We start from the raw sequence: 13981 nt of genomic DNA, 5'->3' as shown, positions 1-13981 counted from the left end.
GTCATGATATTAATCTAGGACTTGCCACTAAAATACCCTTTACAACCCATTTCTACTGAAAGAGACGAGGCTCGTGAAAATCGCACCTTGACAACATAGAACATAAAAATCAATAAATTGTCGTAACGAGTCGACATGAGCTTGACTCAAATTTCAAAAGGAAACAAAAGGGAACCAAAAGCTTGTTAATGGGCAAAAAGCTTGCATATTTTCCTTTTCCTTCTCACGATGTGATGAGGAAATCCTTGTGAGATAAGGGCAGGCAGGCAGCTTGGCACTCTACAATAACTGAGCTCCATCCTGCTATAGCCTTAGAACTGTTGCATACCAATTACTTAAGAACTCTTGGATGCATGATGGTTTCCTGGTCCTTGGGTTTGGTTGGTCCGTAGCAGCCATGAGGGTAGAAAAGATGGGATTATGAATGCCAATATCAAGCAGATTATAACCAACCCTCCAACCCCCCAAGCTTCGTGCGGGATGCCGATAAGTAGTTCGTCACAAACTGTCACAAAAGCCAGAAACTATCATACTAAGAAATGAGGTGTTAAATGTTGCTGTCAAGCAAGCAGACTGATATGACTCCAGCATATGAAAGGGGCAAGAGGTAACAGGTTTTGGACGTTAACAGTAAACCAACAATTAAGTACATACCCCTAAACAAGGATAACAAAAAATGGAATTGACTACGTACCCTCCTAGGATGAGCCATCCTACCCTCCATCCCCTTCTTGTACTCTTCTTTTTAGCACACTTGTCAACAATGTAAGAACAACTACAGATTTCTTTTTCTTAAAGTTGGTTTAACCAGGAGCTCTTTTCAGCAGTCGGGACATTAGATATTGTAACAGGGTGTGGAAACCTCTCTCTAATATACGCGTTTTAAAATCGTGTAGCTAACGGCAATACGTAATGGCCCAAAGCGGATAATATCTACTAGCAGTGGGTTTGGGCTGTTACAAATGGTATTAGAGCTAGACATCTAGCGATGTGCCAGCGAGGATGCTAGGCCCTCAAGGAGGTGGATTGTGAGATCCCACATCGGTTGGAGAAGAAAACGAAACATTTCTTATAAGGGTGTGGAAACCTTTCCCTAACAGACATGTTTTAAAACTTTAAGGGGAAGCCGGGAAGGAAAAACCCAAAGAGAATAATATCTGCTTGGATGTTACAAATGGTATCAGAGCCAGACACCGAGCGGTGAGCCAGCGAGGATGCTGGCTGCCAAGGAGGGTGAATCATGAGATTCCACATCGGTTGGAGAGGAGAACGAAACATTCCTTATAGGGTGTGGAAACCTCTCTCTAATAGACGCGTTTTAAAACTGTGAAGTTGACATCGATACGTAACGGGCTAAAGCAAACTATGAAGTTGACATCGATATGTAACGGGCTAAAGCAAACAATATCTACTAGCGGTGAGCTTGGGCTATTACAGATATTTTCTGAGCAAGTAATGGGAAATAAATGTTTGGTTCTTAAATCATGTATGGGATCAGTTATTTTCCGTTTCATATGCTTTAATTTAAGCTATTCTTTCCATGAACTCTCGTGTCAGGACAATTCCATACCATCTTTTGAATTGACACCAGAAGCATTACTAGCTAATGTCCTGCAAATGAGATTAAACAACTCTTGGGACTGTAAACCACCAACGATGCTTCAACTAGAAAATTTTAGTTGATCTAAAGTTTTTATCCTACCCATGTATGACTTCCTTTAACAAGTCGGAAAGAAGAAAATTGATAAGATGCTCAAAAGCATATGAAGATACCTATATTGAAGATGATCGAATCCCTTTCCCGGGCGGACGGTAAGGCAACAACTCCCTCGGAAATCACAGAGACCAATACATGTGTATCAACCTGTTTCAGAACTGTAAGTTTGAAACTTTAACAAATTTATCAATCAAAGTCTACAATCATTCGCCTAAACTAATAAGGGCAGAAGACAACCTGATCTCCCTGCAAGTTCATGCTTTCTGCCTTAAAAATAAGCTTTTCAGTATCGAGTAGTTTTCTGCTCTTCTTATCAACAGGGCTTGTCAAGTCTCTCTTCAGTTCTAACGAGAAGCTGGCAGGCATCTATTATTTCCTTGAATGAGACAATCTCAGAAGGAGATTTTAAAAGAATTCAACTTCAAGAGGACAGAAAAAAACACATACAGAGCCCGGGTATGATATCTTCACTTCATACCACATATCAGGTTTAAGTCCTTGAAGATGATACAGGCGAGAACCCATTTGTAATGGTAATGTTTCCCTCCACAGCTCCTCTCCAACATTCAAAATTTTACTGTCGACCCTAGAAAATCATGTAGAAGCCAATACAATTAACTAAAATGAAAGGAAATGTATGTCTGAATGTGTAATCAAGAGTTTTCGTGATACTCACATACTACTCAGGCAGAAACTCGGCCATTTCATAATGATGACAAGAACGTGAAAAAGAACAAATAGAAATCGCTCGAGTGAATGACGCATTTGTTCCCTAAGCTGCCACAGTACAAATTTCTGTTCATTCGGATCGGTGGAGGAAGGAGAATCAAATCGTTTAGTTTAGCCACAAAGAAAACATAATTCGATACTATTAAAGCACAACCAATATACCAAAATATCGATCATTCCCAACATCAATCCAAAATTAGACTAGAACAACGCATAAACTTGAAGAAATGGAAATTTGAAAGATCATAAAACTTCAATCTCACTTGTTTGAAGAGGAGAACCGGAAAAATCCAGACGAGGGAACCAAAGCTGCGAGCCTGAGGCGCCGAGAGACGACGGTGAGCGGGAGGTGAATATCGACCGAGATGCTGAAGCAGATAACTGAAAATTAGGGCTCAGTTGGTTGAAAATTTTAGTTATAAAAATTAAATTAAAATTTTAACTAATTTAATAAAAAATATATATATATATATAATTTTGAAATTTCTAATATAAAATAATAAAATTTTGGCGATAGGCTCCATTTTCCGCCATTAACGATTGGAATGGGAAGCAAATCTCTTCCTGTGCTCAAAGGAGCTTCATCATTTTCATCGTTAAAGCGGCGAATCTTCATCTCTAGCGGCTTGCATTCGCCATCTGTTTCTAACATCAGAATCCGAAAATGTTCGACTGCTTTAGGAATTATGGCCTCTCTTCAACCTCCCGATGTCCTCCGTTTAGCTGAAACAGCTCGAATTTCTCACTCCCGGTGAGGTATGCGAGGCTCTCCCCTCGTCCATTTTTGCTTCTGTTTATTCAATTTTTTGAATCGAGTAACATTTGCTTCTTACTTTCGGGTTTGTGTTCTCTTGATTGTGTAATGCAGGTAGAAGAATTGGCGCCTAAAATTGGACAAGTTGTTGACTGGTAAGTTCATCTTTCCCTCGCCTACGCATACATACACAAACTCTCATAAACTAGCAGATCTTGAAATACAATGGTATCTTGGTCAGGTCTCTATGTAAATTATGATGGGATAACTGCTTGTTAGGTCCTAAACATTGAAGGGATCTTCACCTAGAGGTTGTAAAATGTTGTTCTCCATAATTTGTTTGGTTTACTTAAGAGTTATACTGTCTTTACCAAGGATGAGAATGAGAAGAACACGGGGCTCTTGCGTCCTCTGACACATCGCTCGGTGTCTGGCTCTAATATCATTTATAACAGCCCATCCACGGCTAATAGATATTTTCTTTCCGTTTTGGGCTTCCCAAGGCTAGTCTTTTAGAGATAGGTTTCCACACTCTTATAAAGAATGTTTCATTCTCCTCTCCAACCAACATGGGACCTCACGATCCACCTTCCTTGGGGCCAGAGTACTTGCTGGCACACCGCTCGATATTTGGCTCTAATATCATTTATACCAGCTCAAACCCACCGCTAGCCAATATTGTTCTCTTTGAACTTTTTCTTTGGGGTTTCCCCTCAAGGTTTTTGAAATACATCTGTTAGCGAGAAATTTTTACACTCTTATAAGAGGTGCTTCGTTCTCCTCTCCAACTAATATGGGATCTCACTTAAACGGATTCCTATGATTGAATGCGGTGGGAAGCTTCATTGGGAAGGACTTGAACAAATCAAAAGTGTCTACAAGAGAATTCCATATTTCTTTTTTTTTTTTTTTTTTTTTGGAGAAAGGACAATGTAGGGAGAGATGACAACAATTTTCTTTATCTTTCTTACGAAGATGCACTAGCTTGAGAGAAGAGAGAACGTGGGGTTCCTTTTTTGAACCTTTGCAGAATGCAAGCCCCCATGAGCTGGGTTCATTCCTAAAATCTCACCTTTTCAGACTCCTCCTTCCTCTAAATAACCTTAATGAACGGCTTTGAAGGGACGCCACCGCATCTCCTTTATTATTAAGGGAAACTGGAAGGTTGGAAGAGGAGGCAATTAGAATCCAAACTCCAACAGTGAATAGCCCTTTACTATTGAATTCAAACACTTTTCAGAAGAATAAATCATCTGTTCCTTTACGTCGTGAGATTCCACCTTGGTTGGAGAGGAAAACGAAACGTTCTTTACAAGAGCGTGGAAACCTCTTCCTAGCAAACACGTTTTAAAACTGTGAGGCTAACGACGATACATAATGGACCGAAGCGAATAATATTTGCTAGCGGTGGGTTTGAGTTGTTAGACACCTTCTAACGATCCAAACAAGGTTGGAGGCAAAATTAGTGAGTTGGAAATTTTGGAAAATTTCTCCTTTAGAGGTCGTGAGGTGTCCATTGATCTGTCCCAAAAGAAATAGAGACGCCATTATCCACCTTAACATTCAAAACCACCTTCATCCTCTGACTACCTTTAGCAATGAAGTTCCATGGACTTTTGCCGTTGCAGCTTCCATTTTTCCTATGAAATTGTTCATTCTGTCGACTCAATTCCCTCGGCTGTTGTACCCTTTGGTTTCCATTTACTTCAATATGATAACTTTATGTTTCAGGTTTGGGCAGCTCCAGACAGTTGATCTTCAAAGTATGGAACCTTCCATTAGAGCAGGTGATCGTCAATCATTTTGCAACTTGTTTGTTGTTCTTCTTCCACCATACCATAATACCTGTATGCAGTCATTGCTAGATATTATCCGTTTTAATCATTACATATCACCGTCAGTCTCATGATTTTAAAATGCATCTATTAGAGAGAGGTTTCTACACCCTTATAAATAATGTTTTGTTCCCCTATCCAATCGATGTGGGATCTCACAATCCACCCCCTTGGGAGCCTAACGTCCTCGCAAGCACACAACTCGGTGCCTAACTCTAATACCATTTTACCATTCTTTTTCACAACTATCTCGAGCATAATTTCCTTCTACATCGACTTGAGTCTCGGTCTCCTCAGCCTACAATAAAATCTCATGATCTTATTATTATGCATGTATTTTGAATCTTAGGAAGGAAAATAAGGGTCATTAATACCTCCTAAGCTCTCGTGTTACGATGCCTTTGATTGTTTCTCACTTTTAAGTGTTGGCTTCAAATCGTACAAGTCAAACGATGGTAGTTTTTTGCTGCACTTTCAAGTTATCTTTTGTGAACAGGATAGGCAAACAATTGTAGTGCAGCAAAAACTAGTACTAATTTTGCAACTATTTACAGATACTGGAGGTGTCAATCAGCGGAATGACGCTCCTGAAACATTTGAAAACAGGTAACCTGGTTATTTTGCAACTTGGGCTATCCCAACATTTAGCAGGAAGCTTTGGCCATAACTTCTACTATTTTGTTGACACCAGAGAGGCCATGATTCGCGCAGTTCCAGCCTTTGATGAGCCGTATATCAAAGTTCCTAAAGTTCTCAATAAGGACTAGTTGCTAAGGTTAGCTCATTCATTAATGCCATGTTCTTCAACATCTTATGGATTAGTTTTTCTATAGGTTACTAAATGATATCTGAATTACAATTCGAATTATTCATCCATTAATCTTAATCTTAGTTCAATCCGTGTAATCATCAAGCCCATCGCTAGCAGATAGCGTTCTCTTTAGACTTTCCCTTTCAAACTTGTTTTTAAAACGCGTCTTTTAAGGAGAGGTTTTCACACCCCTTGTAAAAAATATTTCGTTCCTCTCTTCAACCGACGTGGGATCTCACGCTCCCACTCTAGTTAAGGGGCTAATTACCCCCACATTCTTGTTGTCACATAAGATGTTTATCCATAACTTAGGAATCTGTCCTCATTGTTGAGCGAGCTTATGAACTCTCCTTGAAGAGATGATGATGACAGATTCAGCTTAATTTAGCCTCATCATAGGATAATAATTATATATATTTAATCATATATTTGAAACATTAAATTAAGAAATCTCATGGAGATGGCGTCAATAAAATAATCAAGAACTTGCTGTTAATCTACAGTCAACTCAGCATCGAATGTCGTGCACGCCAAGTTTCTTATAGCGGGTCGTCTTAAACTCCTAAATATATTATTATTTTTTTAGGAGACCTATAATTTAACTCATGAGATTATCATTTCAAAGGAAATTGATCGAGTCAATTGTGGTGAATTTTTCTACTCATGATCAGTGAGAAGAAGCTTCTTATTTTCAAATATTTTAAAAATCTAAGGCTTATTTAATTAAATTCTAATATTTTTTTAAAATAATGAAAATTCATGATAAGGTAATTGGGAGTAAATAAATAAAATTAGATTTTATTTTAATAGACATCGTATAATTATCCCACCTGCCATTTAGGAGAAAAATAATATCTAAAAAAAGACAAATAATAATAAAAGTTGAAAATTAGCGAGGAATATCGGGGCAGATGCAGGTGTGGTCGGTCAGGGTAGGGCAGTTCTGGGTCCCACCTGGCGTAGTTCTAGAAGTTAATAGTATGATAAAAATAAAAAATAAAAAATAAAAAATAAAAAAAAACCAAATAAATTATTTAATTGAAATAACTTTTTTTTCAAATCAAAATAATATTTAAAGGATCCAACAAACACTTTGCATGGTTTATGAAAAAAAAAAACGTTTAGAAAAAAAAAGAATTAAATTAAATTATTAGGGAATATTCAAATTTTACCATAAACTTTGAAATTTTATTATTTGATTATTTAAGTTTTAAAAATTGAAACTTTTTATTCTTTAGTATCAAATCCTAACTTTGTCATAATTAATTCGGAAGACGTTTGAAATGCGCAAGAATTAGTAATAAAATAAGCAATTAACTTTAAGTAATGCGGGTTTGACGTATTAATTAGCAAACAAGCAAAGATTAGGCGGAGCTTGAATTCATACGAGCTTGAAAAGGCCCAAAAGGATTTGCAATTTGCATATGGCAATGTTGTTGTTGTTATTATTATTGGGTTGGCAATTATCTGTTTCGAGTTCATCCTCAGATTCCGTATTCTGATACGTGTCGCCCAATGATTGAAGAAGAAGATGTGATTTCGATGAACGTCTGAATCAGTCACCACCCATGAGATTGGCGGTGCTCTGTTTCTACTTTTATGCGACCCCATTTGATTTGAAATCCCAAAAACAAAGAGAAGCCGACAAACCCACTCGTCGCTTGACTTCGACTTCAAATTCGGAGTTGCTTTAGAAATGAAATGGTGAATCGGTGTGAGAGTGGTTGCGGTTGTGGAGGAGATCGGGAAAACTCAGAATCTGAGGCGTAATACAAAATGGAGATCTCTGTATCTTCGTGTTCTTGCAGATTCAGTGCACCATGGTAATGGCCCGTCACTGATTGACGGTGGGATCGCGGCGGTCCGGCACTGTTTTCACCATTTTCCGTATAACTTCTTCAACCACTCTCCGCCTTCATCCCGCTCTTCGATCATCAACGGCACCACTTTAGCACAGTTCTATTCCTCTTCATTTGCTGAATCTTCTGGCGTTTGCTTATGGCTTCGATGGAGTCGGAAACTCCGGATGTTTTGAATGAGACGAGAAATGCGAATAAGAAGAAGAATGGAATTCGTATGGAATCGTTTTACCTACGTAAGATCGGATTCGGATGTTTCAGAGTGCAACAAGACGAGGAAGGAAACTTCGATATGGAGGTCGTCAATGGCGATGGGGAGCGTCGGAAGCCCACACATCTCCTCATAATGGTTAATGGTCTCGTTGGCAGGTTACTCCATTTTCTTATGAGATTTATTTCGGTTGCTGTTCATGTTCATGTTCATCACTCTATGATTTTTTCCCAATCAGTATTTTGATTTTGCATTTGTGTGGATATCTGTTTCTGTACCTGTTTTTGATTGTTACTATAATGAATTGGTTGATCAACGAATTATCTGTTCATCAATGGTGGGTCGTACCATTCTATTTCCAGTAGTTTTTAGCCAAATCCATGGCGTTTGGTATTTGTATTGACGATTTGTTTTTCCTTTTTGGGTCAGTGCCAAAGATTGGGAATATGCAGCGGAGGAGTTTTTGAAGACGTATCCTGAAGATATCATTGTTCATTGTGAGTCTTTTAAGTTTGATATTCTTTTACTTCGAACAATTAAGTTTATCTGAATACCTTTGTGAGATCCCACATCGGTTAGAGATAGGAATGAACTTCTCTCGAGTAGAGCGTTTTAAAATTATGAGGCCGAGAGCGATACGCAACGGGTCAAAGTGGACAATATCTACTAGTGGTGGGTTTGGGTTGTTACAAATGGTATTAGAGCCAAACACTGGGTAGTGTCGGTGTACCAGCGAGAACGCTGGGTCCCAAAGGGAGTGAATTGTGAGGTCCCACATCAGTTTGACAGCGAGAACAAACCTCTATCTAGCATACGTAATGGGCTGAAATGAACAATATCTGCTAGTAGTGGACTTGGGCTGTTACAATGTTTGTGTTCATACTATACCAAGCTTCTTGTATGAATACAATGTCTTGTTATTTGCAGGCAGTAAACGTAATTACTCGACATTGACACTTGATGGCGTTGACGTGATGGGAGGAAGACTGGCAGAAGAGGCATGCCATCATCTTCAAAACTAAGTTTGTATTTCCATATTCATTTGATTTCTTGTTCATATGACAACCTTGAATCTGTTTTGTGTTCAGATTTTGTTGGTTATCAAGAGACATCCAAATGTTCAAAAGATCTCCTTCATATGCCATTCATTAGGCGGATTGATAGCAAGGTATGCCATTGCAAAGCTTTATGAGCAAAAAGAAGATGTCCAAGTGAATGGAGAGTATAGCAAACATGGGTCTAGAGATCAAAGCAATGGAGAGGAGTTTAAAGAGAAAATTGCAGGGCTGGAACCAATTAATTTTATAACATTTGCAACCCCACATCTTGGTTCAAGAGGGCATAAACAGGTGAATAATCAATCAATGTGTTCTTTAGCTATTCTTGCTTTTTATGCTTAAATGTCCTTTATGCTACTTCTGTCATTATGAGATCTCACATTAGTTGGGGAGGATAACGAAACATTCTTTATAAAGATATGGAAACCTCTTCTTAGTAGACGTGTTTTAATAACCTTGAGGGGAAGCTCGAAAGGGAAAGCCCAAAGAGGACAATTTCTGATAGCGGTGGGCTTGGGTCGTAACACAAATGGTATCAGAGCCAGACACCGGGCAATGTTCCAGCGAGGAGGTTGAGCCTCGAAAGGGGTGGACGCGAGGTAGGACGCTGGGCCCGGGGTCCCACATCGATTGGAGAAGGAAATGAGTGCCAGCGAGAACGCTGGGACCCGAAGGGGGGTAGATTATGAGATCCCACATCGGTTGGGGAGGAAAACGAAACATTCTTTATAAGGGTGTAGAAACCTCTCCCTATCAGACACGTTTTAAAAATCTTGAGGGAAAACCCGCAAGGAAAAGCCCAAAAAGGACAATATCTGTCCGCAGTGGACTTGGGCTGTTACCGTCATAATTTGATATTGTGATAGAAAAATTTCGAGTGTCGGCATTGTGTCTTGAAATTGTGTCCAAATATAGGCTGCTATGATACCAAGTACTCTCCCTCTTTGATTTTCAGGTCCCTATGTGTTGTGGTTTTTATGCCCTGGAAAAAGTGGCTATTTGCACATCATATTTATTTGGTAGAACTGGGAGACATTTATTTTTACTTGACAAGGACAGTGGAAACTGCCCCCTTCTTCTTCACATGGCTGGCGATCATGAAGATCTCAAATTCTTGTGAGTCCACTGTTTTTGAGTTCAAGTTTGCAACACTTTCTTGTCTGATTCTAGAGGTTCTCATCTTGACCTGTAATATTATTATGGTTCTTTCTTGCAGATCTGCTTTGCAGTCGTTTAGGCGGCGTGTTACGTATGCTAATATGCGTTACGATAGTATCCTGTCATTGTTTCTCTACTTGCCTATTTTCGTATTAGAATTCTTCAATGCTTCCTTCCCAATTATTCTATAAGGCGTCTGTCTGTTTATGTATAAATCTTGACACTAAATACAGACGTTGTTGGGTGGAGTACGTCTTCTATAAGGCGTCGCACGGAGTTGCCGAAGGTAAATTTGAACATATTGAAGTTTTCTTGGTAGACTTTGAACTACTTTCTCACTGGGTTTTTACTTATTAGCTCAAAGGTTTATCAGGAGATGGCAAATATCCATACATTGTAAATGTTGAAACCCCAAAAGTTTGCAGTCCTCAATTATATGTGTTGTCTGGGGCCAAAGCCAATAGATTCAAGAAAACTGAGGTGGAAGGTCAGCATTCTATTAATAGTTGCCTATTTGAAGCTTACAGATTGTTAGTTTTGAGCATTTTTGACATTTTAGTAATCTTATTGTGATCATTGTAGAAGAAATGATCAAACGTCTATCAAGCGTGGGCTGGGAGCGGGTCGATGTTGACTTCCACAGAAGTAAACAAAGAAATAATGCACATCTTACCATTCAGGCAAGATTTTATCTGGGATACACAGAACTAGATTCGATTCGGACTTTGTTCTCGAGTAATAAGTTCACATTGTATGTTTATTTCAGGTCAACAGGTACAGAGTCAATTCTGATGGGGCCTGTGTGATCCAACATATGATTGATAATTTTCTCTTGTAGCATGTGACGAATTGAATTATTGACCATTGATTTCGAGCTTCGGTAGGGAAGGACGCCTGGTTTTGCTTTGGGTTGATCGTTCCTAATAACATCTGTACTTAGCCTGAATTGGATTGAATATCAGCTTCATAATTGTATTGTTTAGCTCAAAAAAATAATCATTGGGATAATGAAGGGAATCGACTCACAATCAGGAATGGCACTGTGCATCCATCAAGAAGGAAAGTAGCAGTATTTGACTTCTAATTCCTACTACTGCAAGTGAAGCAATCAATTTTGTGTTAGAAGGCTTTGAAGCATTAGCATTGTCATGAGTTTGTGGTGTAAAATACAATAGCAGCATAGAATTAATGTTCAAAAGAAATTTAGCTCTGGAAGCTGTAGCCTCTGTTTTTTATAAGAACTGTATTCTCCTAGACTCTTACCAGTTTCCGCCAATGGAGATCAAACCCATTAAAGTTGAGCAAAAAGTGCTATGGTGAGAATAGTATGCAGCGCATGGGAGTGCATGGTTGGTCCTTTTCAGAGATAGAACAGATGATTGCTCCTTTTGGCGCAGATACATGTTTATTTCCACTTGCTCGTCCTCATACCATTGTGTTTTGTCCGCATGGGAGTGCATGGTTGGTCCTTTTCAGAGATAGAACAGGTTACCTGGCAAAGCAAAGCTCAGCTGCACGAAGCAACCAAGGTGAGTGATTTCAAATCAAGTGCATATTTTTTTTCTTTGACTGCGTGGATAGATTTACTTGTGGATATCACATCCATCATTCTGAGCACTAAAACATTGAAATTGACTTACAGGATAAGTTTGGAAAAGATGGTGGAAATGACAACCTCCATATGATCGATCCACCATGCTACTGTGGGAGGAGGTCCACCTGTCAATTCCGCTAGCCAATTCCATCCTTGTTGTCCCACGAGCGACGCATGTAACCATACTGAATAAAAGAGAGAAAAACAGTTTAAGACACCAACTAAAGCAAAATCCTTGCTTTCAAGCCGGTTTGTAGTTTAGCGTACTGACAGCAGTAATCATTCTGCATGGCTACTCTTTAATAATGCTTTAATACATATTCAAGATCTGTTGACTCTTAATAACACTATTTGATGAAAGTTTGAAATACAATTTTTAAATTAAAAATAAATGGATGTCTCGGGGATGGACATCTTGATAGCAGCAGCAAAGGGGATAGATCATGTCAGAAATTTAACAGGAATTAAATTGTAAGAGCATGAATCTCGGGAAACATTCAAAACGGATAAACGCATGGCATGATGTTATGAGAAGATGGAGAATTCCATAATCCCAAAATTGGAGAAAACTTGAAATTGGTGTGTTAAATGAGCAACGGAATGGTAGATTAGATCAACCAAGTGATTGAATGTTCAAAAACCAGAACCTAAGAATCTGATTGAGCTCATTCTCCAGGCTTAAGAATTGATTAGCCAGTATGCTCAAGATAAGACACTTCAAAAAAGTAATTCAGGTTCCAATTTACAAATTCCACTATCTATAAAGAAACACGATAATAATAAGAAACCTAAAAATTTCGTCGGTTTTCCCGCTTAACCTAGAATGAGACAAAAAAATCATCGAGCATTCTAACAACAAAAAATCAACCACTAGGTCTTGGCCTGGGTCACGGATCGAAACACAGAGCAACTACTCCAGTCCGTGATAACACATCGTCAGCGCCATAAAAGGCGTACTACGAATATTGATTTCGGTGGAACTCAATTACTCACGGGAGTACCACAGAGATAACAAAACTAGATTCATTCTTCTAGATGCAAGAGAAAGACAATGCACACTTTCAACATGAATTTGCAGAACCTAAATTAATGGATGACTGAGATTTTTCACGAGAGAGAGATAGAGAGAGATTACTGGTAATGTTGGAGAAGACGGCGAACCTCAAGGCGTATACGTCGAGGAATTCGAATCAAACGGAGGCCACAATCGGACTGAACCGACCAGCATCAACCACCGTCGTAAAAAGGGTAAGGAATTAAAATAAAACATTTTAAAGAGTAACTTTAATTTTCTTTTTTAAAAAAGAAAAAGAAAAAGAAATAAGAGAAATTTCAGAAAGCACGTGTGTGGAGTGTGAGTGGCGTGGCGTCCGTACACAGGTCCACGTTATTAGAGAATCGGAGCCCTCGGGGTTCCAGCTCAGCCCCACGTTACCTCTTACAAACACACCTTGCGCCCCCCCCCCCCCCCCCCCCCCACTTTAGCTTCATCTTCAGCCCCCAAAAATCACGCACAAATACATAATTTTGCCTCTAACTAACGGCTTAAATCTACTGATATTGTCCTATTTAGATTTTCTCTTTAAGACTTTTTCTCGAGATTTTTAAGAGGTGGACATCGAGCCGTGTGCCAACTAGAGTGCTACTATCCCAAAGGGAAGTAAAGAGTGAGATCTTACATTGATGGGAGAGAGGAACTAGTGTCAGCAAAGACACTAGGCCCTAAAAAGAAAGGTGAATAGTGAGATATTACATTGATTGAATAGAGAAACTAGTGCAGCGAAGACACGGGTCTCAAAGGAAGAGGTGAATTGTGAGATCTTACATTGATTGGATCGAGAAACTAGTGTCAGCAAAGACGCTAGTCTCCAAAGGAAGTGAATTACAAGATTATGAGATCCTATCCTATATCTGTTGAAGAGAGTAACAAAACCTCCTTTTTATAACTCTAGGAGTCATTTTAAAAACATTGAGATAAAACTCGAAAGGAAAAGTCTAGAGAAAACAATATTGGTTACTGATGAGCTTGAACTATTATGTGATTATTAGAAGTCAACTAGACCGACCGACCCACCGACCAGGGCGTGCTAATCTATGCAGTGGGGCACCTCTTTGCTCGTCCAGTCCCTCACACACACACTAGGGTGTACAATCTTTCCATCATCATGATTCATGTCCCCTCCTCATCCCACTTCCTATCATCATCAGAGTCGGACAATTTTTCAAATTTTCTGTACGTTTAGTTCATGCAGTAT

General features: G+C 39.1%; 3 protein-coding genes across 5 annotated transcripts; 2 read left to right on the top strand and 1 right to left on the bottom strand.

Annotated features, from left to right (window-relative positions):
* Positions 1-71: 71 nt before the first annotated feature.
* Positions 72-2851, bottom strand: LOC111796539 (uncharacterized). 2 transcript variants are annotated; one of them, XM_023679201.2, is made up of 6 exons: positions 2710-2851; positions 2394-2494; positions 2165-2303; positions 1955-2083; positions 1774-1864; positions 72-505 (listed from the first exon to the last, which is right to left on the bottom strand). In XM_023679201.2, exons 2-6 carry the CDS (start codon positions 2480-2482, stop codon positions 336-338), a joined length of 618 nt encoding a protein of 205 aa, XP_023534969.2. In that variant the 5' UTR covers positions 2483-2494; positions 2710-2851; the 3' UTR covers positions 72-335. The 2 variants fall into 2 exon arrangements, with proteins under 2 accessions (XP_023534969.2, XP_023534968.2); XM_023679200.2 differs by having other exon boundaries at positions 2394-2512; positions 2710-2849.
* A 139-nt stretch (positions 2852-2990) lies between these two features.
* On the top strand, positions 2991-5941 carry LOC111796540 (glutamyl-tRNA(Gln) amidotransferase subunit C, chloroplastic/mitochondrial). The gene is given in 6 exon segments (XM_023679203.2): positions 2991-3185; positions 3187-3202; positions 3315-3355; positions 4932-4987; positions 5590-5641; positions 5727-5941. Coding segments are annotated over 6 exon segments (435 nt in total). The 5' UTR covers position 2991; the 3' UTR covers positions 5803-5941.
* Positions 5942-7379: 1438 nt separating this feature from the next.
* LOC111797094 (putative lipase ROG1) lies at positions 7380-12071 on the top strand. Of its 2 annotated transcripts, XR_002815475.2 has the most exons (11): positions 7380-8074; positions 8346-8413; positions 8844-8914; positions 9005-9265; positions 9930-10090; positions 10191-10246; positions 10366-10418; positions 10490-10619; positions 10715-10812; positions 10899-11661; positions 11775-12071. XR_002815475.2 is itself a non-coding variant. In XM_023679990.2 (10 exons), the coding sequence occupies exons 1-10, from the start codon at positions 7845-7847 to the stop codon at positions 10968-10970; spliced, it is 1200 nt and encodes a 399-aa protein (XP_023535758.2). In that variant the 5' UTR covers positions 7380-7844; the 3' UTR covers positions 10971-11662. The 2 variants fall into 2 exon arrangements, 1 of the variants encoding a protein (XP_023535758.2); XM_023679990.2 differs by lacking the exon at positions 11775-12071 and having other exon boundaries at positions 10899-11662.
* The last annotated feature ends 1910 nt before the right edge of the window (positions 12072-13981 follow it).

This window comes from Cucurbita pepo, chromosome 6 (genome assembly GCF_057944985.1).
Source record: "Cucurbita pepo subsp. pepo isolate OVF chromosome 6, ASM5794498v1, whole genome shotgun sequence".
Lineage (NCBI taxonomy): Eukaryota > Viridiplantae > Streptophyta > Magnoliopsida > Cucurbitales > Cucurbitaceae > Cucurbita > Cucurbita pepo.
Note: the sequence above shows the minus strand (reverse complement) of the source record. Positions and strands in the feature narration are given on the sequence as shown.

Excerpts from the sequence above, each read along its gene's own strand:
- LOC111796539 (XM_023679201.2), bottom strand. The coding sequence starts at position 2,482 with ATGCGTCATTCACTCGAGCGATTTCTATTTGTTCTTTTTCACGTTCTT. Across the intron at positions 2,084-2,164 it reads AGATATCATACCCGGGCTCT|ATGCCTGCCAGCTTCTCGTT; the intron begins GTATGTGTTTTT and ends AGGAAATAATAG. Across the intron at positions 1,865-1,954 it reads TGAACTTGCAGGGAGATCAG|GTTGATACACATGTATTGGT; the intron begins GTTGTCTTCTGC and ends GTTCTGAAACAG.
- LOC111797094 (XM_023679990.2), top strand. The coding sequence starts at position 7,845 with ATGGCTTCGATGGAGTCGGAAACTCCGGATGTTTTGAATGAGACGAGA. Across the intron at positions 8,414-8,843 it reads TGAAGATATCATTGTTCATT|GCAGTAAACGTAATTACTCG; the intron begins GTGAGTCTTTTA and ends TGTTATTTGCAG. Across the intron at positions 10,620-10,714 it reads CAAGAAAACTGAGGTGGAAG|AAGAAATGATCAAACGTCTA; the intron begins GTCAGCATTCTA and ends TGATCATTGTAG.